Below are 27,266 nucleotides of genomic sequence, written 5' to 3' on the forward strand. Positions count from 1 at the left end.
AATCTCTTACCACCCGGTTCCTTTTCCCTTCAGCTTTTTTTCAGAAGTGAAGAGAAAAATCTTACTGAATTACAAACTCCCATTGACTTGAGTATGCCAGAATGTTGCTTCTGTTACCAGTTGCTAGGTCTATCACTTATTCTGTACTTCATATAAATAGGGCATAATAATTAAAATAGAGTAAAACTAACTGTAGAAGTAAATAACTTTGGGAGCAGTTATGTATGTAAGTGGAAGACTACATCATTCTTATTTTTTTTTCCAAATATTTTATGGATTTTGTACTATACTTTTCCTAATTTCTTTTGTTAAAATATGGTACCCAAATGTGTGCAGTCATTGTTCATTGGTAGTATAAAGAGTTTTGTATCTTGCATGTGGGGTTATGGCTTCTGCCGTATTCCTGCCAAGAATCAACCAGTGCCAAGCAGAACAATAATTACCTCATATGGTTTTAATAGCACATGTATATTAATAATGACCCAATCTTGCATTTGGCTTTTTGGTGACATATTGTTGACTCATATTTAATTCATCATCCTACTCTAATCCCCAGATTCTTCTTCTTAGTGCTATTGCCTGCCATTCTCTGGTTTCCTGTGAGACAATTGTCTGAGATCATATCAGATGTTTTACTTAAGTTTAGAGATGCTGTCTCCAAAGTTTAGAAATACAGTATATATTATTACCCTGTCTAATAAATAGTTGGATGTGATGAATTTTCTGTTACTTCAAACCTTTTATGTACAGCTTTATTATTTACATATGTACTTTCTTATTGAATGTTCCAGCATTTCATGTGAATACATTGGTTTACATCAGATTCATTAGCTGTCCTATAATTTTTCTTCTCCAGAAGAGTGCAGTTTTATTTTCTAACTATTCAATCTTTTTCATCTTCTTAAAGGATCTTTCTGAAATGTCTTTACATAGCTTTTAGTTTATTTTTCTAGTGTTCTTCTGTGAGTATTCCTATTGAAAAAAGAAAAAGTCTGCTTAAGTTATATAAGTTAATTTGGAAGGTCACCAAACCTTAGTTAATTGTGTTGCTCTTCCAAAAGGTGTGAAACATATCTTGTATAGGCTATGATGCTTTCTACTAATTTTACTGTAAAAGTTTTTTGGGATATCAGGAATGATTCATACCAACAAATCTATTAGAAATCACTCTGCTAGGTCATTCAAGGGAGATTTTCTTTACTTGGAGATTTTAGGTAGTAGTAGGTCTTAGTGTAACCTCAAAGCACAGGAAGAAAATGTAAAACAGAATACAGCAAGAGGAGTTAAAAATCAGTGAAAATATGACAAGGTAGTTCTGTTTCACATTCATGAGGAGAATTGTAATTTTGTACTGTCCAGTTGGTGCTAGTCATAGGGTGTGCCTTCTTATGGTGACAACTTGTTTTAGACCTTGTTGAAAGTTAGATTTATGGTTGATGGGAAATTTGGATAGCATTACTAATGCAGAATAATAAGATTTTTAAACACATCCCCGAGTTACCAGAAATTCAAGAAGCTAAAAAAATGAAAATTGTCAGTGGACTTTGTTTTATATACTTGTTTTGTGTAGCACTACCATGGTTTCCCTGAGTGTTAAGGCAAGTTATGCTCAATGAGACTTGAACATACCTAAATCATAGCTCTTGCCATCAGCGGAACCTCTCCCCATCGAAGATTTAAAGGCTGGTGCTATACAATGCTGCTATTTCAGGTAGCAAAGTTTTAAACTTTTAGGGGAAATTTGAAAATTCTGAGGGGTTTAAATAACCCCAAAAGCAGGTAAGCAAACTAAAAAGAGAATTTTCTAAGCTATTGGATTCAAAATTTGTTTTTTAGAGTTATTCTGTAACCTCAGTGTGAAGTGCTGTGCTTGTCTACCTGTTCTATTGCTGCTTATGTAAGGTCAGATTGGATGAGAAGATCCATAACTGAAAGCAATAGTGCTGCAACCTTTCAAATCCCATTTTTTTATAACATAATTGAGTCCGATTGTTAGCGTGGTTTAGTGAATAGAAACAAATATAAATAATCCACAGAAATTTACTTAGTGTCTGTAGTGAGTAAGAAGGACAAGGAAGCATTGCAGCAGCTTTGCAAATCTGACGTGAAAATTTAGCTGCACAGATATAAAATGTATTCAACTGCCCATTAATATGGCAATTGATTATAATGAAAAGATGTGCCATCTTGCTTACCTGTCAACAGTGACTTACTGGCCAAAAATGACTGAAAATAATGCTTTACAATGTTAGTAGCAAAGTAATAAGATCATGTGACTGTTTGCAGTATGCTTTCCACAGTCTTGAAATACAAGATAACAATTTGTTCCTGCTTGTTAAATCCATGATGTCTTTTCTCAGATTGCCAAAAAATAAACTGGTTATGATGGTGATTTTTTTGCTAGAGATGTAATATACTGACTCATTTGACCACAAAGTAAGAGTTAGTTCTTTCTATCTGTTGGTTATTATAGGCCTGGGGTGTGTATGGACAAATGGTCTAAATGTTAAAAGTGGCTGTATTTTACTGGCAGTTTTTTGTGGATATTTAGTCAAACTGTTTGTGTTTATAATTTTAAGCAGATATTTGAAACATCTTAGAGGTATAGGAATTCCAACTAAGCTACTGTAAAATAAATGAACAAAACCCCAGTTTTCCATTATAAGCTTCAGACTGTTAGACTTCATTATAAAAGTATATTTAAAGAATTCTTTGGATATGATTTCACTTATTGGGGATAGCATTCCTCAGAAAGTATTTTCAGCAAATCTCTATCAAAATCAATTAGTAAAGAATTAGAGTGCTTTGGGACACACTTGAAGGGACAATAAAAATGGAGAAGTAGGAGAAAAGATGGAGAATTTTACTGGGTTTCATCAATGCTGTCCTGTTCTATTTGGTTGTATGCGTACAAATCTGTGTCTTAGAATTCTGAAGACAGATTTAACATATGATATTGACTTAAGATCCTACAGATAACTTTTGAAAGTGCTTAAAATATCATTGCAAAATAGGGTCTATATTTCAGCTTTAATTGAGCTCAATGAAAAGTCTACTACTTATTTGTGATTTTCATCTAAAATTGTTATCCATATGCATTAAATAACTGTTCAGTCAAAAGCTATTGATTTTGAGGGGCTAACTGCTGACAGTGTTTGTCTTTATTTCATTTTTATTTGTGGCATATTTGCTAGTTCAGTGAGGTGTTAAATAATGTATACATAATATATGATATATATTTGTATAATCTCAGATGAGGGCAGTTTGACATTGGAAGGGTTCACAGATTAGGATTTCTCCTGCCTCCTGCGTAGAAATTCTCTTGCTAATTGATCAAATGGAAAAAAAATTGCCTATACTGTTAGTATTGCAACACTTTGCTAAATGCAGGGGCTTCAAACTAGATTTCTACGGTTTCCTGGGCTTGGAAAATAGTTGTATTGATGAGATGAGGAGAGAGAAGCTGAATTAAAGGGAAAGATGGACTTCCACCATCCTCCCATGAATCTTCATTATTCAGGCTATACTTATGCACACATCCATTCTCCCATGCACAGCTAATGTTCTTTTCAAGACCTGCTCTGTTATATTGTCTAGAATTAATCTGAGCTTCTGTAAGGTGTATTGAAAAAGGAACAACCCTTTGTGTGATATTGCTTTTGCAGTGTTTGTTCTGAGATGGCGAGCTTGCACTAGATGGTTAGGATTGTCCATTCCTGAATGCTTGAAAAATTCTTTGCTGAACAAGGGTTGTAATAAGCAAATCATAGTAACTAAAATCTGTTTGGAGGAGGACATTTTACCTCTCTTATGGCTATACAGTGCTGAATACAAGGTTTCTTTCAGTAGAAAGTTTTCTATGTGCTGGTTGTTGCATGTATGATAATTCTGGATCTCTGTACTGCATGCAGTCAGTCATACAATATGATGGGTGAGAAAAGCAAAAAGATCCATTCCTTAAGGTAGTTCTGCTAACTACATACTTTTCTATGTCTTAACCAGGGAGACTTCTGAAAGAGTGGACTGTTGCAGAGCAAACATCTTTATGTGTTGGGATTTGTGAAACTTTGCAGTAAAACGTGTTCACTATCTTCAGTGCCATAGTGTTTGGAAGGGATCAGAAATAGTTAAAACTGTAATATCAGTAGAGCAAGGATTTAGTGTTTCCCATGTAGTTACTCTTAAATTCCCAGCACCTTCTCTTGTTTTTATTTCCTTCCCGTTGCAGTGATTTTCACTTCCAGCAGAAGGGTGCTTAACTCAGCTGGAAAACATGTATTCTTCTTGCATCATTAGGTATGGATACGTGCATTAGCAGTGAATGATGCAGGGCATTTTTCCTTTTTCTCTTTCCCCGTTCTCAGAATATTGCACTGCCATGGCAATGCTGTCAGACCCTCTGGCTCTAGAATGAAGGTCTTCAGCTGAAGTCTTGAACTTTGATCCCTCCTGTGGTAATGTAGTGAGCAGCCACCAGACCACCAAGCTTGGCAATTTGGTGTTCTTTCTGAATGCACACTGACATGTGCTTCCTGCTTTGGGTTAAAGAAGTAACCTAAGACTTGCTTTTTACTAGGCATACGTTGTTTTAAGAACTGCCCAATGTATTTTTCAAATGGTTTTTCCATTAGTCAGAAGCGATTCCTGAAGTGCTTTTCTTGCAGTTGACCCAGATCTGTTTTGCCTCAGGAGCTACCTTCAGCTGCAAGTTGAATTCTCCAAAGCAACTTTGAACTGGAGGTGACTTTTCTTTGTGCTGGGAGAAATTCTGGGGGTAGATCCCACTGAGGAAGGAAAATAAAAACCTATTTGCTTGTGTCAAGTCAGGACAATGACTTCTGTTCCAGTCTGTGGGAATGCAGTTTGTGTACATCTTTTCACTAGTTAATGCTCTGTAGATTTAACTTTTCGTTTGTTAAAATAAGAAAACATTTCCTATATCTCCATTAAAGGAAAGGCTCTTAGGTCTATTATAAATACCAATTTATCTTTTTATTTCATCGACAATTCCTCCCACACTAAGCTTTTGACTGAAGCTTCTGAATTACTATTGGTGGCAGTAACGTTATCTCTGCTGACATCTCCCTAAAATCAGTAACTTTATGAAGCTTGTTCTGGTTTCTATTTTATCCCATTTGATGCTGAAGTTTTTGTTGCATGATTTCACGTGGTGCTCAGGCCTTGTGATTACATAATGTACTTATTTTCATGAAAACGATTTGGTGCCAGAGGGGAGGCTCAAGCAGAGGAAATCATTAACATGCAAAAACTTGAGCTCCAAAATAGCTTTAATTACAAGCTTATTTCAAAGAGCCACCACCTGCCTCTCATTTTGGCTTTGCATTAGCTCTAAAAATACATTGCGGTTAAAAAAAAAAGTGTGATGTAAATGTATTCGTATCACACTAGAATAATGAAACTACAAAACAACAGTAGCTGGACTTGTGCTTAAAAGTAACACTTGCTGGCTGAGGGACGTTCCTCTTGAGGCAAGTTGCTGAAACTATGTAGAGTTCACTAAGTGATTCCATCTGATCTGCAGAAAACACTATGGGTTACATTTTCACTTTATAAATATGTCACTGGCAAAGCCAACTGGCTGCAATAAGCTTTTTTGAAATGGACATTTCTGGCTGAGCTTTTGGAAGACAGCATTTCTTGAAGTGAAACATAAAAACCCTATTCACTAGCTACACATTAAAAACAAATGGCCAAAGAAAACAAGATGGCCCATAAAAAGCTGGGAAATAAAAGTTCATACACGATTTAATTTTCTTTAATTATACTTTTACCTGTAATAGATTAGATAATTAGAGTTTGATCCATTAATACTAGCTAGTTAAAATCCAAATTTGAAATAAACTATAAGGGAGTAAAAACAACACAAATATGAGCAAAGTGCTAGCAATATTAAGATGTGATGCCATCAAAGGCCATAAGAGTCATTACTGATTTAGTTTTGTTATGTCTTACGTGCTTGAAATACATTGGTTTCTTCAGAAAGTGGTTCAGTAGTACAGTATGTAGTGGAGATTATGGGATTGCTCTAAATAACCTGTCATATATTATTTAACTTAAAGTCCCTCATTACTATTAAAACAGGAGATCTTTTAACAATGGTAACTGTAGGTGTGCTTAGGGATTCATTCATGAATGCTAAGGGTAAATATTTCCATATCTTATATGACATATAACTTGCTACATTTGTGAGAAGATGCTGTTGTTTTATTTCTACTGCTCATTATTATCATGCTGTAACAAAATTGGTAATCATAAGTTTGATACTTCATAATATATATGAGAGCAATAAGTATTAATGCTTGTTACTTAACACCTCAACATCTCTAATAGTCTTTTCTTTTTAACTGTTATTAGCGTTGTAATAGGTCTACTAAATTATCCCTGCTGCATACCAATTATAATATCTGCTGTAATACATTGGGTTATTAAGCTTCATCAAAAGAATAGAAATTAACAATTAAATTGAATATTTTAGCTAAGCTGCTTAAACTTGAAGGTTATAGTCAGAAGCTGTCTAAAAGATACCATTTCCATGCTACCATGAATATAACCAGAAGTACTTGATATTGAATGCTAAGTATTAAGAAATGTATTGTTCAAGATTTCTGTACTAGTAAAGGCATTCACTTTATGATTAAATGTCTTTTACACTTTTCAAGTTAAATCAAGCAATATTTATAATTTTTTTAAAAGAGTAGAGTAACAGTATGGCAAAAACTTAGATGAATGTGGGGTTTTTTTTCCCCATGGTTTTTGAAAAAAATTGTACACTATTCTTATGTTTTGCTGCATTTTTGGGAGGAGTCGTGGCAATATCTTTATCTTTCTAGTGTAGAAAAGATGAAAAATGAGAGTCCTTGAGAAACAAAATACAAATGCATCCTATTGTGTCTTTTAAAAAACATAAATATGGTTTTTGTTTTGAAGTTGATACCTTTTATCTCTTCAGATTTCAGGTAGCAGGGAGATTCCTTGAAGCTAGACATTGAAAGTTAAGGCAATGGAAATAGGGCAGATTTCACCTCAGATTTCTTCTGTAGTGTATTGCATGCTGATGGTAGATTAATTCAAAGGAAACTGTAGAACAGAAGTTGAAGACCTTGTCTTTACACCCAGACTTACAGGGTTGTACTCTTGCTAAAGCTGTAAAATGGAAATAGAACTCAACAGTTAGTCAATGTCAAGTGTTGGGGGGGCTTTTCAGTATGCCTTTGGCTGTCGGATTCTAACATATCTAATTCCCAAGTGGTATTTGGGAGAGACAGCCCACTACACTTTAGAGATAACAGAAGCAGAATAACCATGGTCACACGTACATCTCGATCACGAAGCAGTATGTTCTTGCAAGGCAAATAATAAAATGCCACCAGTGATTTCTGGCAGCCAATAACTATATTTTTAAGACAGCTATACCTAAAAGACTGTTGTGGCAGCCAGTGGGCTAGTACTTTTTACTAAAGTTTTTGGCATTTGTACAAATTTCTCAGAGAACTTTTGCTTACTAGTTAACAGCACAGTTTTAAACAGTTAGCTTCAGCTAACTTTCTTACTTTTTCTAGACTGTATCAGCAGGGTGTTAGTACTGTCAGCAATTGCTGGAAGTGGAAGCTGGGTATCATTAACCTATTGATAGCATACCAGTGCAGAGCATCCCACGTTCTTCTCTAATGGTTTCTGTTGTTTGTTGATCGGAAGATACATGATAGGACTAAGTCTTGTAAAATTTCACAAGCTGGAGGAACAGATAGCTACCACAGAGCTTTGGAGTAGTTCAGGGATAAGAAAGATGAAAGCTTTCTTTGAATAATTTTTAATCTCTCAATGGCTCAGCTGCTAAGCTTGGGTGGAGTTATTTATGTAGGGTGATGATTTACTCATTTGAAAAATAAAAAACAAAAAATCACAAATTCAGGATGGCATCCTACTATCAGCTGACAGCTGTCAGATGATTACTTGAGCACAGGGAACTGGAGGCCCAGTGGGAAGTGGGTAGGACTGACCCTTCCAGCATTAGCAAAACTTTAGGTTGGCTTAGCCCATTTGTCTAGCCACAGCCTTCATGTGCTTCAAGTGACAGTCTCTGAGCTTGTATAGTTGCTATAACTGTTATGAATTTAATACATAATTTTTCTTTTTTCATTTGCACTAACAGTAGGTGAGATTGTCAGCTGCTAAAATGATGATAAGCAGGACATTAAAAATCATTGAACCTTAATATTAAATAATTTTCAATTTCACACATGCATCTTGCTTTATATTTTAATTGAAAAATATATATAGTACTTATAAATGATTTTCACTGACTAATTTCTGAATCATATGTTGGTCAAATCATTGCAGTGTTCTTGGCTAAAACTTCAGAGGCTCAGTATAAGCAGCAAACCAAATGTTCATCCTGACTGTGATCAGTAGATGCTTTAGCCTCTTGAATACTGCAGACTTCAGCTATAGAATGTCCACTCTAAGTTAGGAATAAATCAAACAATGCTGGAACCTTTGTGCTATGTAAATATTACTTAAGAGGTAAAATGACACTTTGAAGATTTTTAATAAAGCTGCTTTATACAAATTTGAGAGGAAACTGACTACTTATCCACATGTAAGAGGTGTGTGTATATATGCTTATCTAATGTGTTTGTATAAGGTCGAATATGTTTCTAATTTTATAAACAATAAAATCTAAGATTGAACAGAAGCCATAGGCCCTGCTTTATAATTTAAAAAGTGTGTGTAGAAAACCCTAGGAAAATCATAACTCTAAAACAATCTGTCTGTTTAGAAAATGTTTTGGGGATCTATATGTCAAAGCCATAATTCTCTTAAAATTATTGAGTTTAGTCACAGGAAACATTTGTTCATTGACTTTATGCTGTTAACAGAGGTAAAGAGTTTCCATTTCCTAGAAGGATGTATGACTTCAGTCTGCACATGGAAGAGGAAAAATTTTAAAAGTGCTGCTATTTGGAAACTTCAAACTTCAAAACATTATAGATTAAATTTTGAGACTTAATCATCAAATTGAAGTTGCTGGTGACAAATTGCCAATAGCTTAAAGAGCTGCTGGTAAAATGATATATTTAAACTTTCTCACTTGCAGTAGTAAAGAAAACCAAAGATGCACTGATTTGCTGACTTCAGTAGCTGGCAAAATCTTAGTCTGAGCTATTGAACAGTACTATAATGGTTTTCATGTTGAATCGCTTTTCTACAAAGTGTTGGTGGACCAGTACAGATTCTAGCATGGTTCAACTTCGGAAGATTAGTTTTCATTGTTTTCTCAGCTAAGTTTTTTATTCAAAGCTTTATTCAAAGTTTTCTCAGTTAATTTTTTTATTCAAAGGATTCTTGATTAATGGAGTACTTTATTCTATTTTGTGTTTGGTACGATAAATAGAATTTTTCTCATGTTGAAGGAAATTCTTTTCTATATCTTAATTTATGAGTTTGTTGAATGAAAGTGCTATTTCTACTTAAAAAAAAGCTTTAAGTGTTTGATATCAGCAGTTAATAACATTATCCTTCAAAATATATGTGCTTTAGGAGATTTAAGAGACAAAAGAACAAAACTTTGTTAAATAACAATGGTGTTTAATTATATGGTTTTCAGAAAAGATCTATATAGAACTAAGGCAAGAGACAGGTGGTGTGATTGTGGTTGAAATGCCCACAAGAGCATTCCTGCACTTACACTGTTGTTTTGCTGGTCTATCTATATCATCATCGGTGTGAAGAACTAAAGTATTTTCATTTTTTCACTAGAGAGACTGAGAGATTGAATTTAGCCTCTGCCAAGTGAACAACGTAAATTACATTTTCAAATATCCATCTCACCAAATAGCTGATACTTGCAGCAGGGTTTATACAACATGCAGTGGATTATATACAGTCTGGAAGGAAGGATAGGCGAACTTGATAATTTTTAGAAAATGGGAAAATCTCAACAGGGGCATAGGTGCCAGTGGAAAGGATTCAGGTGCTTTACCTTCCTTTCATCTTACACAAGCGTGCTGCTTGTGTTAGAATTTTGTGTTTTTACCCTAAGCCACATCTTTATCCTATGTCTTAATCACAAGGACAAGTATTGCAATGTGCTGTGTGACCTATCATGCTATTTATTTTAAATTGCTGTTGATACTTGCAACTTCTATGAAGAATCACAATAGAGAGGGCAACTTTTTCCACTGTGTTTTCTCTTTGTCCTTTTTCACATACTGAGCATCATCTCTTTGACCTTTGTGTAACCATGCTTATCAAGCGTGAGTGAGGTTTTTTTTAGTTCATTTTTGTTTTTCATATGTTAGAAAATAATTTTTAAGGGCTTGGGAATGGTGACTGAGTAAACAGAGAATTTGTCTTAATCCTCCATGCATCTACTATAGTTCCTGAGACATAAAGAGTACTTTAATGCAGAGGAATAGACTTGCATTAAATTACAAGTATTGCTGTGCTATGTTTGCAAGATAGGGGTTTATTTCTGAATTTAGAAGAGGTACTTTCATCAACTTCAGAAGATGTTTGAGTCTTATTGTTCCAACTGTCCTTTTATAAATACATGCAGAAGATTGTTTTTATTTGAATTATTGCCATCGTATGTGAAATGTACAACCCACAACCAGCTTTTGATCTCTGAAGACTTCAAAATGAAACTTGGATTTAGATTGGTGTAGTTGAGATATGGCAAGTCATGTCTAGAAGCTGTTGAATCATGGAATTGCAGGGCTGTGAGAGACTTGAGGTCATTTACTCCAAGCTGAATTTTTTTATTTCAATTTTTAGTAGTGTTGGTTACAAATTGATCAGACCTGTTTTATCTTTCCTTGAAGATATAAAATGTGAATGAAAAGCGTGAAAAACGTTATCATTGTATTATTTTCACAGTAGTGTATATTTCTATGATTATGAATACTATGAATAGTATATATTTCTATGATTTTTTTATATTGTTTAGCTAGACTTGAAAATGTGGAATAGGTTATTTATTTCTAAATTAATGCTGTTATGACTGCTTTTAAGGTATAGAGGTGTTTAAGAACTGGAACAATTTTACTTTTACAGGAGTATTCAAACATTTTTTTAAACTGAAATTGTAACAGTTGTGTCTTTGGGAATTTTAGTTTGAAATGAAGTAATCTAACTTTTTTTTGCTATTAATATATTGTGGATGTTATAAAAAGATTAGTTATTTAGTTTTGTTCTTTTTAATAAATAAGCTTTTTATTAAGATTGGAATGCTTAGCGTTCTTTCCCATAGTAAACTTGTAAATTAAAATTAATCCTATTTTTCTAAGGATTTCTTATGAGTACTATTTAATTTTTTTAACAATAATTTTAAGATTAAAACTATACAATTAACATTGCTTTATTTCCTTTTTATTTAGGTCGAGATTTGATATGTATACAGTCCATGGATGGGATGCTTATGTTATTTGAGCAGGAAAGCTATGCTTTTGGACGATTTTTACCTGGTTTTCTTCTGCCTGGTCCTTTAACTTACAGTTCTCGGACAGATTCTTTCATTACAGTGTCTTCCTGTCGACAGGTTGAGAGTTACAAGTATGTGTTTCTGTTAAGTAACTATTGCATATTTTGGTGATTTCATGTAGTAGGTAAGCAAATGAAATGAAAGTAATCATGTCCAATTTTTATTGCCTTTACTAATATTGTATCCCAAAGCAGGTGATAGGTGGTAGATATGTTGAGTGTGATTAATATCTGCGTACAGCTGTAGAAGAAAGCATACTGTGTGTCCTGATTTTATGGTCATTATTTAAATAATATAAAAATGTTGTTTTATTTGTAAGTTTGTTAACTAATCAAAAGCACATCATGTTGTCCTGCAAGTGCCAGACTTTTCCGCACTTCAGTGCAGTTCAGTTTTATGTGTGTTTTCAGTTTTCTCTGCATTAGACTGCTCAAGCAAGGAGATGTTCCTTCCAATTGTTTCAGCATCATTTTTATTTTGATGCAAATAGATGTTAGCCTGATGAATCTGTCCAGTTTTCAGGAAAATTTTGGATCAGGTTAAAAGTCACTGACAGTGCTTTGGCTCTTTTGATCATAGGATCCTCTTCAAGGAATGAGAGCTGGTAGGGAGAGATGGAATCCACCTGATGAAGCGGGGGAGGAGGTTTATTAACCTAGCTGAGTGCTGCACTGAGAGTTAAGTACTAAATCTTGCAGTTAAGTGATGGAATAGGGGACAAGGGTAAAGTGCACACAGGGGGTGCTGTCATACTCCCTTAGAGGAAGTGGAATGACTGGGGGCCCATTTGGAGGTGTTCACAAACATCTACAATCTGGGCAACAAAGAGGAGCACCTGAAAGTCTGTGTGCAGTTGCAGAGCTATGATGTCACTGTAGTTACAGGGATGCAGCGGGGTAACTTGCATGCCTAAAATGATGCAGTTAATGGCTGCAGGCTCTTTAAGGAGAAAAGAAAGACAAGGGGGATTTGTGTTCACCACAGAGGCAGCTTGAACACATGGCTCTGTTGCGGAATAGGTGATCGACTGGTTGAGAGATCATGGGCCACAGTCAGATGGATGCACAATGAAAGGGATGTTGTGGTGGACATCCACTGTGAAGCCTTCTTTAAACAAGTAGAAATCTTTCAATTGCAGGCACTTGCTCTTGTGGCACTGATATCTGCTGGGAGGACAGCACAATGGACTTGAGCAATCTGGAAGGTTTCTGGAGTGCATCAGGAAAAATGATGCAAGTGCTTGTTAGGCTGGCTAGGGAAGATGCTTTGCTGAATCCACAGCTTGCAAATAAGAAAGAACTGCTTGCAGATGCAACAGTCAATGGCTGAAGGGCCTATGAGGTGGTATAGATTAAGATCAACAGACTAAAGATTGTAGATTTCAGGAGAACAGACTTGGGCTAGTTCAGGGAACTAGTAGGCAGGATCCTGTGAGAGGCTGCCCTGAAGAACAAAAGGGCTCAGGAGAGCTGGTGGGTCTTCATGGACAACCTTCTCAAAGCCCAGGAACAATTCATCTCAATGTGCAAGAAAATGAGAAGGAATAGCAGAAGGCAGCTTGACTGAACAGACAGGTCCTGACTGAGTTCAAATGGGAAAAGGAAGTCTATGGGAGGTGGAAGCTAAGATGGGCTATCAAGGAGGCATACAGTAGGGCATGTGGGCATGCAGGGGATGGGATTGGGAAGATAAGCTTGGTTAAGGTTTCTGCTGGCAGGGGATATGAAGGACAAGAAGGACTTCCACAGATACATCAGCCATAAAAGGATGATCAAGGAAATTGACCTGCTGCTGAATGGATTAGGCAACTTTATGACAAAGGCATGGAAAAGAGCAAGGTACTCAACATAGTCTGCCTCATGTTTTCTCCATTAAAAATGTCAAGGTTTGCTCTAAGACCTTCTGAATCTCTGTGCCTAGCAGTAAATTTTGGAAGGCAAAGGTACTACCCACAATAAAAGAGAATTAACTGTAAGACAGAACAAAGTGTCAGAACTGTCAGACTTAAAGAGTAACAGTCAGCAGCTGGAACTGTCTCCTGGTCTCTTTAAGACTGAAATAGATACTTTAATATTCTCAGAAGTGCAACAAGCAAATATTATATGAATGCCGAAAGTCCTTATTTTCAGTTCAGTAGTTATTTTTTAGTAATAACTTAGTAGAGTTTCATTTGCCTCACAACTGACAGATCATCTTTGTGAATTGGTATTTTAGGCAGCTTTCAATGAATTAAGTAGGCAGAGACCTTTCAAAGTATAAAAATGATCAGAGTTAAGCAGAGCCCAGAACTGGAGCCAGCAATCCATACACGATCTCACTAGTGCTAATAGAGGCAAAGGATCACCTTCCACGACCTGCTGCAACGCTCTGCCTAATGCAGCCCAGAATGCTGTTGGCCTTCCATGCCATGAGAGCACACTGGTGGCTCATAGTCAGCTTGTTCACCAGAACACCCAGGCTTTTTCTGTAGAGCTGCTTTCCAGCTGATCGGCCCTCAGCTGACCAGCCTTCTGCCTGGGGTTTTTCCTGCCCAGATGCAGGACTTCGCATTTCCCTTTATTGAAATTCATGAAGTTCCTCTCAGCCCATTTCTCCAGCTTGCGGAGGTCCCTCAATAGCAGCACAACCCCCTGGTGTATCTGCCACTCCTCCCAGTTTTCTATTATCTGCAGTCTTCCTGAGGGTTCACTCTGTCCCATCATCTAGGTCACTAATGAAGATACTAAACAGTCTTGGATCCAGTATCAAACCCTGGGCTACACTACTAGTGACTGGCCTCCAGCTGGACTTCATGCCTCAGATCAGTCATCTGAGCCTGGCTGTTCAACCACTTTTCAGTCCACCTCACTGTCCACTTATCTAGCCTGTACTTCATCAGCTTGCTATGAGGATGTTATGGGAGTCAGAAGCCTTACTGAGGTCAAGATAAACAACATCCACTGTTCTCTCCTGTCCATCAAGTCACTCATCTCATGTTTGAAGGCTATCAGTTTGGTTAAGCATAATTTCCCCTTTGTAAATCCATGCTGACCACTCTTGATCACCTTCTTGTCCTTGATGTGTTTGGGATGGTTTACAGGAGGATTTGCTCCATCACCTTCCCAGGGATCAAGGTGAGGCTGACTGGCTTGTGGTACCCCACATTCTCCCTTCTTCCCTTCTTGAAGTTGGGAGTGATGTTTGCTTTCTTCCATTTCTTAGGGACCTCTCTCGGTTGTCCTTTTCTTGTGATCTTTCAAAGATAATTTGAGAGTGGACTTTGCAATGACTTTGGCCAGCTTCCTTGGCACTTGTGGGTTCTGCATCCTGTCAGGTCCCATGGACTTGTGTTTCAGGATGCTGAACTCAGTTGAAAACAGAATGGATAACCTGGACCTGTTGTCAAATTAATGTTCGAGTATGCTTGAATGTTATGCTTGAACATTGTTGTATACATGAGGGTTTTTTTTTTTTTTAATATGAAAAGGCTTAGAAACATTGACGCTTATCGTTGGGAAACATTAGTGCTTTTACAGACTGATTCAGAGCTAACCGGTTAGGTAAGACCTAATGCTAGGCTTTTAGGATTTTTTTCTTTTTGAGAGATGTGTTATCTCAAGATTGAGTGCTAGAATGTTAGTCAGGTACATTAGGTACCTTGTAGTGAAATCCAGCTGAGAATCACAAATCAGTATTTTGGTGCTGTCAAAGGTAAATACCTTAGAATTTCGAAAACTGGCAACAAAGCTTTTCCTGTCTGTTCTGAGAATTTTTTTTCCATTTTTTTCAGCTAAAACACTACTTGGCTTACTTATTTTCCTTCGTGTAAAGAACTTTTCTTTTGTTTAAACCTTGACTTTGCTATTTTGCTGAGGATACATGAGATTTTCATGCTACTGTTTGTAAATGGGCTTGGAATATATTCCTTTTCAAATGTCTAATGATCTACCTTCTTGCCATTTTGGTCCTATAGCAGGACAAAAAGGTGACTAGCCATTCTCTATTTGCCTGTCAGTGTGGTCAGATAAAACGAATTGTATTTTTATCATTAGCTTAGAATCATATTTGCTCTTTGGGCTTACGTGGTCTTCTGAGGCTCTGATGGTAAATATTTTTAGTTCACTTTTCTGTTGGGAATATCTTCTACATTAAAAACAACTGCTAAAGCTGGTGACTCCTCTCTCTGCAATAAAGCAGCAGAGAACTTGGGAAGCACTTAATACACTGTTTTTTGTCTTCCTAAAATGAGTTTTTCAACCTCTCCTCTTTTTTTTTTTTTTTTTACTCCCAATCCCAAGAGTCCTCTACTTGATCTCCACATCCCTTGAAGCTGCAGAAACTTCACCTTCACAGTATTGCATGACTATTGGTTTTAGATACACTGAATCACTCCACTGAACAACAGATACTACTAAATAAATGAATAAATTTAGGTCAGGACCAAAAGTCCTTTTTTTGTGAATGAGTTTGAGTGCAGTTGTCACTGCTCTTCTTCCTGGACTTAAGTTATTTTACTCCTAGTATTTAGGAGTGGCCAAGTGATATACCAAACCTGTTAACCATGATGTCTTTTTTCTTTTATTTTTTTTACACTGACTAGAGTTATGAGTTATGATTATGAATGATCTATTGTCTTCAAGTCATTAGTTCTCTGACAGATCAAAATATGCTTTCTGCAGTGGAATTTGGTCTCAATTACAGTAGTGACATAATCTAAGGCATTTAAAGGATCATTCTAGTGTTTTTTTAGAAAGGAATTAACATTTATGAAACATGTAGTGTCTATGGAAATTTAGGGAAACATCCTGTCAACTTTATTTTCTGTCAGAACTAAAATTACGTTTCTTTTTTATCATAAAGGCTCTTAATCATGATGTATTTTGGGCATGAGAGGGTGAAGGTATCGAGAAATAATCATAATAAAAGAAATCAAAAATGCCACTTTTTTGCAGATTATGCCCTCAAGCATCTAATCCAAGGAAAGTTAACCTAACACAGTGCTTGGTCGTACTATATATTACCTTGTTCTATCACCTGAATTTCTCAATCAGTTCTCTGTCTATTATGCTCCTTAAGCTTAGTAAGAAACTTTTAGCTTCTGGATATTGCGTCAGCAGATTATAGTCATTGAGTATTATTTTATGAATAGGGGAAAGTAATGTGGTATAAGTAAAAGTAATTTGTAAAAATAAAAAATTCATATTTTTCTGACTTCTAAGAAAAATAAATTAGAATTCAATTACTATTGATACTGATAATGAGTACAAAGAAATATTTTCCATTTAAAATGGACATCTAACTTGTTTTCATCATGTTTAAAGATTCATGACTTACTTTTTTAACAAGTTTGGTTAAAATTTTCTCTCAGTCTGTAATTGATTCACAAACATGCTCTCTTTATTGTAGAAATGTGTTGTTTTAAAGGTGTTCTTCATTTGAATCCTGGTTATTGGTCTTTACTGCTATCATGCCTTAAGACCCTGTGGTCCTAATCTCTAGTGTGTCTCTGAACTATTAGGACATTAGAACAGAGTTAAGTAATCCTTTTAAACTGAAGAAAATAGACATGGTAAGGAGAGAAGAGATTATTTTTGTTTATATTAAACAGGTTTTTTAAATTATTTTAGTAGACTACAAATGTAGTGGTCCTACCTAGTATTTTAGCAAACAAGGTGACAAATTAGATATTATTTATTTTCCTGTTGCTCATACAGAGCATTGTTTTCAGTTTGAAAGCGATAGCTGCTGTGTTAATTCAGAATTCTTTCACTATCTGACAGCAAAACTGCTTTCATATTTAAATGATTATTTATATGATTAATCATATATTAATGATTATATTTGATGTGATAGCTGGATTGCAAGTTTGTCTGTTGGTCATCTGTGGTTTGAGGCTTTTCGTGGTGGAGGACTTGTATTCAATTAGGTGGTACTTAGACATCAGTGCATATCAATGTTCAGTATGATTTTGGTTCGGAGACTAGGTATCAGCCCATTATTAGATAATGAAAGGATTATGTGCTACTTTACATTTCTTGCCCAGATTCCTGATGTCACCAAAGTAAGATGAAAAGAGAAATTTTTCTTGCATAAGAATTTGAAAGATCTCTTAAATTCTCTTTTAAATTAAAAAAGGCAAGTGAATTTGTTTGCGTAGGGAGATGTTAAAAAGACGTAATCATTTTGCACTTCTAAAGGCAATTTATTATTTTATTATAATATTACAGATCTTTCATTCTCAGGTCTTCATTGTTAACTTTTACTTTATTCTAGGCTGGCAGTTGCAAAGTAAAAACACAGCAACTTTTGCTTGTTTCTCAGATATATTTGAGGCAGATGTGCCACCTACCAGTGTCAATTTACAGCTATCTCTTGGATTAGAACCATTTAGTCTACTTAATGGACATATTTGAGATTGTAACTGTTATAAATAGCAGATTATGTTGTGGGGTAGTTGATAATTTTCATTTTTTATATAAAGCTGATCACAAGCAAAAAAAAAGTTTACTTTTTTTGTCATTGTCCTAATTTCCTATTTTGAAAATATGTTGGTATCCTGTCTCATTTGTAGTCTGTATTTCTATCCTTTAACATATTAAAACTTTGCTTTTTTTAACATCAGATAAAAATTCAAATGAAATGTATGTTTTAAATTCTGCCTTTGCATTTAACTCTTACTGTGCAGTGATATTCATTTAAAAATCTTTACTGTTAATAGGTGCATCTTCCAATATATGCATACTCATAGCTTGATAATTATATTTTGCTTTTTTCTTAATCTAAAAGGAATTAATTACAAAGATATTTGCTATTTTTTCCTTTTTAATTTTCTATAACAGATACCAAGTGCTGGCGTTTGCAACAGATGCTGATGAAAGACAAGAAACAGAACAGCAAAAACTTAGTTCTGGAAAAAGACTTGTGGTAAAACCTGTTTATTTTACATAACCTGTACAGTACATTGCATACATATTAAAAAGATTGAATGCTAAGTAGCAAATGGAAAAATTGTCTGCTGACAAAGGACCTGATCCAACTTCCATTAAAGGCAATGGAAAGACGCAAGTAGATTTTTGTTAGGATTTCTTTGGACTCAAATTGTTTAAGGTTGGGCCTTAAAATTCCCTGTTGTTCTAAGAAAAAAGAAGATTGTGTTCTGAAATTGGCTATTTCTAAGCTAGTCTTTGTAATACAGAATTTAAACTGTAGTAAAATGGGTATATCTGAAATATTGCTCATGTTTTGGACAGTCTATTTGTGATTGTGTATTGGATTTACAAAATAAACTTCATTGCACTTGGAGAATCCTTTGTTCTTTGCTAGAAAACTCTTCACTGAAAAAGATGTTTCCCTAAATAGCCAGTACGTGCAAAATCCTGGACTCTTTTTTCTTTTTTTTTTTGGTCAAAAACATGTGAAATAATGGTCTTCAAAAATGCTCTGCGACTAATAAATTGTTTAATAATTGATCTTCATTCTGTTAAGAGGAAGGGAATTTCCATTTCCATGGTTCTGCATTAGAATTGCTTGTCTGCTGAATATGGTGCATAACTTGCTAGGCTCAGCTCATTTCAGATGTGACAGTAAAATATAGGAGAGAGTTTTCCCTACAGCGGTTCAACTGTGAAGACAGTTGAACTTTGATATTTTCAGACATTAGAAATCCTGAATTTCTGTTCAACCAGCTTGGCAGTAGTCAAAAACAGTTTTTCGCAGGTGTGAATTGGTTTAGTTGGAACTTCTCAGAGGAGCTGAAATAACAAACTGATGAAGTGTATCAGTAAGCAGCAGCATTGTTTAAAAGTGTAAGGATATAGGCAAGGCAAGATTTGCAAGTATTTATTTATTTGTGCTACCAATGTATGTAGTTGAAAAGTAGACAACCTCTCATGCATGCAACCATTCTTTAGGCTGAAAATGTACACTAATGACTGCAAACATGAATGTTGGCTTGTGCGCCTGAAATCTAGTCTACTTTTTCCAATGACATATGTTGGTAGAATTCGTAGAATTATATATATTGGTAGAATAAGTTCTGCTGACTAGCCCTGCCCTTGATATCAAAGGATGTGCAGAGGCAGATTTAAATGATTTTGTAATTGTGTACTTGAATTTAATATTCAGAGTATAAAGCATTTTTATGTTGAATGGGATGTGTATTTTGAAATTTCATTTGTTTGTTTGTAAATTGAAGCGTAGCCATCAATTCATGACCGCTTCAAAAAGTATCTGGATGTTGTTTTTGCTGTTTTCCTCACAATGAGGAAAATCACAACTGCCTTCAGAATAAGTAAGTGGGTAGCTGCAATATTTTCTCCTTCCAAAAAGACTTTGATTTTGCTTTTCTAACTATATTACTGGTATTCATGTAATTTGAATTCTCAGCCTTCTCTGTAAGTGTTTTATTTAATATGCAAATGTCAGCTGATCTCTGGAGCATGTTTTTTCTTTCGAAGGTGGATTGGGTTTTAAACATTGGAGAACAAGCACTGGATATATGCGTTGTGTCCTTTAATCAAGCAGTTTCTTCTATTTTTGTGCTTGGTGAGAGAAACTTCTTTTGTCTTAAGGATAATGGGCAAATCCGATTCATGAAAAAGCTTGATTGCAACCCAAGTTGCTTCCTTCCTTATTGCTCAGGTTTGTAAAATGATAATTCAACTGAAAAGCTTTAGTTCAGTTATTTTTACAGCCAAGAATATTTTTTTCACTGAATAAATATATTCTTCTTAATATGCTGTTGATTCATAGAAAATATGTGAAATCAGCTCTTTCTTGCTTTGGATGAAGCAGATTTATTTTCAAATATTACTTAGTGTGAAGTATCATAAATTTTAGAATTTAAATAGGTATTTTTTCTTGCTAATAGCAGATCCTTGTCTAGGTTTAGATAGCTCTTGAGGCAGCTGAATAAATTTGCTCAGGCTACAAAGGCAAGAAGCATGCAAGAGTGAGAGGCTTTGGGAGAGTTAATTAGTATTTGAGGTGCTTCTGTCATTTACTAATAGAAAGAATGTTTGAAACATTACTGTAGAATAGGTATTAAGAATCTGTAGTTTTACAGCGACATCGAAGTTGCTTCCACACAATGCAGTAAGTTAGTTTTCTCTCCCAATAGTAAACTTTTTTAATATTTGATTTTTTTTGTCTGAAATTTGTCAGTGTCTTATTTTTAGATTTAGACTCTTATTTTAAACTTAAATACTATCGTAATCTTTATATACTTTCTGATTTAAAATATAACTAAAACATAAATGCTTAGATCTTTCATCAGTGTTCAGAGTTCAGTGAATTAATGAGCAATATAAGTAGCTGATCTAAGTTAACCAATGTGTATTTTTTGTCATGTCTATCCTGGCATGTGAACATAGTAATTATGACGAATCTTTGTTAGTCATGTTTTAAATTACCTAAGATGACTGGCTAGAACCATGTGATGTGGAAAAGTTGTGGCATGTGTGATGTGTAGTATGTAATTGGAATTTGTATTCATGATTAGTCACTTATCTCTTGGTTATTGTCAATAGTTATTGTCAATATGATTTTCTTCATTTTGACATTTTAAAATTCTGTAAGTAAAAAAAGAAGTGTGTGTGTATATATATATATACATACATATATGTGTATGTATATATATAAAAATATGTATATATATTCATGTATACCAAGTAATGGCTTACAAGGAAAAGAAAAAATAACATAATAATAATATAAGCCTCAAAGAAAAGTACTGGCTTATGAAAGTATCTTTCATCTAAAAACTATTTTTATATCTTTAACAGTGACAGAAGGAACAATAAACACTTTGGTTGGAAACCATAGTAACATGTTGCATGTTTATCAGGATGTGACACTGAAGTGGGCCACTCAACTTCCTCACATTCCTGTATCAGTAAAGGTAGCAAATTTACAGTAAGTAGCTTCTTAAAGTTTACTTTTTTTTTGTTTATAGTAGTGAAATTAAGGTGTAGATCCTAACAAACGGTTCCGAGGTAGGTAACAAGTAAGCTGAATTGTAGAAGGAAAGTTCAAAGTGTTTTTTCTTTGTTCTGTAAAATATTCAGTACATTAATGTATATACCGATAGTTCTAGAAGAATTGCTGTGCTTGTGCTTTAGATTTTCTGGTTTTCATGTATGAGGGCAGAACTTGGTGTCTCATACCTCCAATCAAGTAGTTTCTTCTTTAAGAGAATAAGCAGTGAAGCTTTGCAATCTGGTAGGGCCTTTCCTGAGACATGAAAATAGGGAATCTCACTGAAAATCTGTTTTTTATTAAATACATAAGAGCACTGGTATTCCAGAGATGATTTGTTGGAACAGATTATTCAACTCTATTATTAAACTTTTGAAATTAATTTAAGGAACTGTTTAAATTGCGCAGAATTGCACTGCAACAGACCAAATTTTTTTGTAAAGCATGTATAGAAGAGTAACAGGGCAAAAAACTCGGGGGGGGGGGAGGAGGGAGAGATCAAATGTAAAGAAATTATGACAGTATTACTTGTGTTGAATCTCTGTCACTGAAACGAGAAGAAAACTGTACAAAAGTTCAACTAGTGTTTTTACAATTCAACTTACGACTGTACTGCGTGAGCATACTGCATGAACAACACTGGGTGCTGGCTGCCTGGTGACCATGACTGCATGAAACGCAGTGGGAGTATCCTTGGCAGGTAGATTACCTCAGGTCCCCAGCAGGCTTTAGTGGCTGTAGTTATGCCTTTGAACTGTAATGCCAACATACTCTGGGTTGTTGAAAACTTACTGGATCGTAAATTGTGTGTTTTATCACAAAATCTCATAACGTGAAAATGCAACGTCTGACTAACTAGCTTTGCAGATTTATGCAGACTAGAAATCTGTGAGGGGAGTTAGTGTTTGCTGTTTGCTACTAATGGATACTTAATGATTTTAAAATAGTTGTAACTTAAATTTTTTTTTGAGAGACTCTAAAGAGTTCTGATAGCTTTCATCAAGCAAGTCTTACATGTAAAATAGAACAAATTACCCCAGTGGGCCAGTTAGCATAAAACAAAAAGGGCAAATTATGCAGGGTGTGACAGCACAGCTTTTGAAGTTTGGAAAAAATGTCATTGTCATTAGAAAAAAATTGAAAAAATAGGAGATTATACTGATATTTGTACATACAATTATTTGTTTAGAAACACATTATTCAAATATTTGTTTTAATTAACTTTTAAGAAATTTATGCAATTTCTGCCTGTTTCATGTGATTTTTAACATTCAGTAGTTTGATCTTAGTGAGAATATTGAGAACCAGGTAATTTGTCCTAGATCACTTTGCAATTACAGATTCAAAATTCCCACAGACATACTAATACTAGGGTTTGGTTGGGGTTTTGTTCTGTGAAGGATGGGGAGAAGGGATTCTAGACATACAAGGTTATTTTTTATACAGGTATTGATAAACACATACACATGCGTGCACATGCATACACACACAGAGATATGTTTATATATAACAAAGATATGTAAATGTGTGTGAGTACACACGCATACATGTGCATATAATGGCCAGAAAGGAATGGGAGAAGTCTAGGGTGTATGTGTTTCAGAGCCATGCACCAGGGGCAGTATAAGATCTCTCCCTTGTGTAGTTGGCTACAGTAAGAGACATGGTTGAAGGACAAAGGTTTGAAAAACCATGTGATTATATGATGGTTGAAGGTATTAAAAGAAAGCAGGAAGTAGTCCAAATAAGTTTTGACTTGCATTGCTTTGAGGTTCGTCTCAGTATGAGCAGACACTGAAAAAACTTGAGTAATCTATGGATTACTAATAATTTTGGATACTCAGCGGGAGCTACTGATTGATTGTGTGCATGTGTGGAGAAAAACAGATGGCCAATACATCAACTCTTTCTTATTTCTGGTAGCTGTTGTTTTCAGAAATCTCACTACAGCTTTTATTGTCGTAAGCTACTCTCACTTCTGACCTCCTCCTTTCCAGGAGGTATAGTCTGCTTCCAAAGAGAAGACAGGTCTGGTCTGGTTTACAGTTCACAGTTTGGGTTCTTATTAGAATAATGGTAGATTCCAGTATTTCATATTGTTCACTTTTTTAATGTGACCTCCATCTTTTTATCCCGCAGGAGTAACACTTGCTGCTTGGTTTACATTTGATTTTATTAACATATACATAATTTTTTATGCATACATATGGCTTTTTGCTTACTTAGACACTCCTTTGGATCACTGTATTCAAAGGGTAATTAAAAAATTTCAGTACTTCATAATATCTTGTATACGTAGCTAAATTCCTCATCCAAGCACATACCTCCAACCTTTCCTACAGTCTTTTCTCAAGTCTTTGCAACCCATTTTTGCTCGTATACACTCAGAATATTCCTACAAAAACTGTGGCAGTTCATCACTTTGAACAAATCATTTCCCTCAATCTGTTGCTTTCCTGGCTCATCCTCTAGTGCCTCAAAGATAGGTTACTTGTGTTTCTTTCAGACCTGTACAGCTGTTCATTGCAGGCACAGGAGGTCTGATGTGTTTGGAGTACATTGCTCTTATGCTTCTGTTAGGAACAAATGTGCCTTGCAAGTGTAGAAGGACCCATTGCTCAGGCACCTAGGAGGCTCTTCAGTACATGTGTAGTAACTTTAATGCTTGCAAAAGAAATGTATGTGACCAGCAAGTCATGTCTGGATATCCCATGATCATAGAACTAGATTTAGTGTATCCCACATGTATTTTATACATGATATGTTTACCATGCTTTTTGAGAAAAGCTAATTTCCTGTTCATTTGATTTTTTTAATGCTGGGTGAGGATGAAAATGCTTGTCCAAGTGGATACATTTAGTCATTTATTTAAATATATGCAGTATGCTTGTACTTCTGTCTAACATTCTAAATGAAGATGAGCTAAACAGCAAAAACTGCAGTAAAGCTTACAAAAGTAGTAATTTGGCTTAAACAAAGAATATGTTTAAAAAATGTATTTACTTAAAAGGAAATTCGTTTTTTATATGAGTCAAATGTGATAATGATTTTCTAATACTCCACTCAGGAGAGGCCTCAGTCTCAACAGGGGCCTCTAGGCACTACTGTTACATAAAAACATAGTTTTTTAATAAGCATAGAGTTGTTAATCATGTGCTGCTGAGAGGGAAGCGCCTTACATATGACATGTCAATGAATTATTTTCATATCCTTTTCACTTTTATTGTAAAACTTATAAAGTAAATGGAGCATTCTGAAAGTGCTTGTCTTTACAGATTGTGTATGTTCATCTACAGTTTATTGTTGGCATAATATCGCGCTTCCAATGTGCGTCTCCGTCTTGCTGGATAAGAAAAGCATTATTAGAAACTCTTTTATGTAAATCTCTTGGGGCAGGGGTAGTGACTATCTCATAAAGGGAGTCATACACTTACAATCTTTATAGTCTATTCCTAAGATCAAGCCTTCAATGGCTTCAGGGAATTTCAACTGAGTAAGCAACTTGTGTGTCTAGTGTGTGCCCCTCTTTTTCTTTATGAATTCATTTTTCTCTTAGAGTAATGTGAAATCCAGTATTTCTTTATAGCAAATAGCAGTATGGAAATAATAATAATAACACACTACAACATTTGAGATTACATTCCAGAATAAGCTGTAAGCTGTTTGATTTCCATACCACCATTTTCAGAAACGTACTAGGAAAAAATTGAATAAAAATTAAGTGGGAACTAATAACCTTTTTATTGAGGTTTATCTGTTTATGCTCTACGAGTGATGTATTTTTAAGCTGTTCAACTACACATTTTGCCCCTTTTCTGTTATAAAAATTTGAGTGTTCTCCATCAGTGAATTGAAAGTGAAAATTTCTTATAAAATCTTGCAATCAGAAACTTGAGTAAAGGTAAAAATTTGAGAGTTTAAATAACTTATTTTGTGTATTACCTGAAGATATGTATAACTATGATCACTGAACTGGCAGTTCAGTTCCAACCATTGTATAGAAATTTGTCCTCTATCTTGTTAGAAGTTTATATCCTTCTTCTGTTAGTGAGTGGTAGTTAATAGCAATATTTATGATTGTTTTCATGTCAGGGGACTCCTATATTATTAACACTGCCTGGGTTGCTTCAGAGTCATAACCACTTAGATTGAAAATTTGGATTAATTTAAACTGTTTAGGGCTGTGTCTCATATCAGCATAAATTCATCTTTCTATTAACAGGCCTGCTTAGACAGTTGTATTTTTTTACATGCTCTGTGTCATTACCCTTAAAGCTATGGCTGTGCAAAAGCATCCTCATTGAAGCTGAAACTTGACGAAAATGGTTTAGGTGTTCTGTCTGAGCTGATGGGGAAAAAAAGACCCCTCTAGAGCAGTTTGAGAGAGAAACTGTTGATGTGCTGCATTTAAAACAGCTGGATTCTGGGAAGTTACACAAAAGAGTTAGTGGCAATTTGAGTGGAATAGGAATTCTTGTGTTGAAACAATAATTCTGAGCACCAGCATTAGCATGGTACCCACCATAGTAACCCAGATATCTTCTCTGCATTGACTTCAAAGTCTGTTTCTTTTTTTCTTACCCTGCAACATCCATTTTTCTATTTCACTGGAGAGACTTTTTTCTAAGACCTTCACTGTACTTTGCAAAGCAAGTGTCATGAGCAGTATCTGTGGTGTTCATGGATTTGATGCAGTCACTTTCTGGTGCTGAGGTATGTTAGATTTTCCTCTCTCTCTCTCTCTGAATTCAGGTAAATGTGGGGGGAGCAGGCCTATAGGAATGTGATTCTGACAAAGCTGTTTACAGTTCTTGTCAGCTAAAACACCTCATATGAACTTTGTGTGTGTGCGTGTGTTGGCAGGAATTTTAGCTTGTAAAATTAAGTGACATAATCATTCTCCTACCAAAAAAGGTGGGTTATGTTTGTCTGAATCATCTGAAATAACTTTCGGAGAAAGTAGGAGAAAGTCACTTTTTAAGGGCCTATCACAGGTCATATTTGTTTTCCTTTGTCTGAATTATCCTGTCTCCATATGCTTGACCATAAAAGGTCCTTGGAGTGGATTAAAATCCTTAGACCGTTCGCTTTTCTATTTATTTGAGATTAATTCACTTGGCAAAGCTGTTTCTAGGAGTGCCATGTTCTAATGGCTGATTGATTGCACTCAGTGCTGCTCTGACCTGGCTGGCCCGAAACTAGAACAGTATGTTAAGGTGCGCTCAGTCCAAAGCAAAGCAGCTCGTGTTGCTAGCCTCAGGGATGTTTCCATCACAAACTTCTGAAACGCTGCTGTGGGCTGAGTTAAAACCATGTAGAGCATTAGGGCTTGGATTTAGTCTCAGGGAAGGGAATTCTGTTTTGATCTCTTCCAAGTTACAAATGTGTTTTTGTACTATTAAAGCGTGAAGACTCTAAATCAAGGACTTTGTTTCTTCTCAGCGTTTTTTATTTCAGTTGGCTAGTTTTGATTTTACTACTGGTTTTGTTTATACACAGCCTTTAGGTTATATCTAGTAAGCCTGTGCTTGCTAAAAGATAGCCTGTCTGTCTCTTTTCAAACTGAAATAGACCACAAAATACATCCCTCCCCCCCCCCCCCCCCCCAAGGTGGTACTGCCTGGTGCCCCTAGTTTTCACTCTTTGTGCTCTGGGCTATCCATCAAGCAGTGAAGACTGACAGTACCTGTAAAGAAAAAAGTAGTTGATTTGATGTGGAATTTATCTACAGATATAGTTCTCAGTGTGGTGCCTCTTGTTTTTACATCTGGGAATTAGAATATGGGTACCAGCTCTCTCCTCTGTGAGC

The 27,266-nt window shown here is 35.4% G+C and overlaps 1 protein-coding gene across 5 annotated transcripts in view; it reads left to right on the forward strand.

Annotated features, from left to right (window-relative positions):
• BBS9 (Bardet-Biedl syndrome 9) overlaps positions 1-27,266 on the forward strand; it is a 319,236-nt gene that overhangs the window by 18,240 nt on the left and 273,730 nt on the right. For 4 of the 5 annotated variants that reach the window (XR_010387693.1, XM_026100770.2, XM_064506543.1 and 1 more), the window contains exons 6-9: positions 11,400-11,574; positions 18,322-18,406; positions 19,939-20,122; positions 21,265-21,394. Coding sequence is in view for 4 of the 5 variants with exons in the window: in XM_026100770.2 (XP_025956555.2) it covers positions 11,400-11,574; positions 18,322-18,406; positions 19,939-20,122; positions 21,265-21,394 (574 nt within the window). In the remaining variant the exon portion in view is untranslated. Of the gene's footprint in view, positions 1-11,399; positions 11,575-13,047; positions 13,342-18,321; positions 18,407-19,938; positions 20,123-21,264; positions 21,395-27,266 lie in introns of those variants that run through there. The other variant, XM_064506545.1, reaches the window with a different exon arrangement.

The sequence above is a fragment of the Dromaius novaehollandiae genome, chromosome 2 (genome assembly GCF_036370855.1).
Source record: "Dromaius novaehollandiae isolate bDroNov1 chromosome 2, bDroNov1.hap1, whole genome shotgun sequence".
NCBI classification, from domain to species: domain Eukaryota; kingdom Metazoa; phylum Chordata; class Aves; order Casuariiformes; family Dromaiidae; genus Dromaius; species Dromaius novaehollandiae.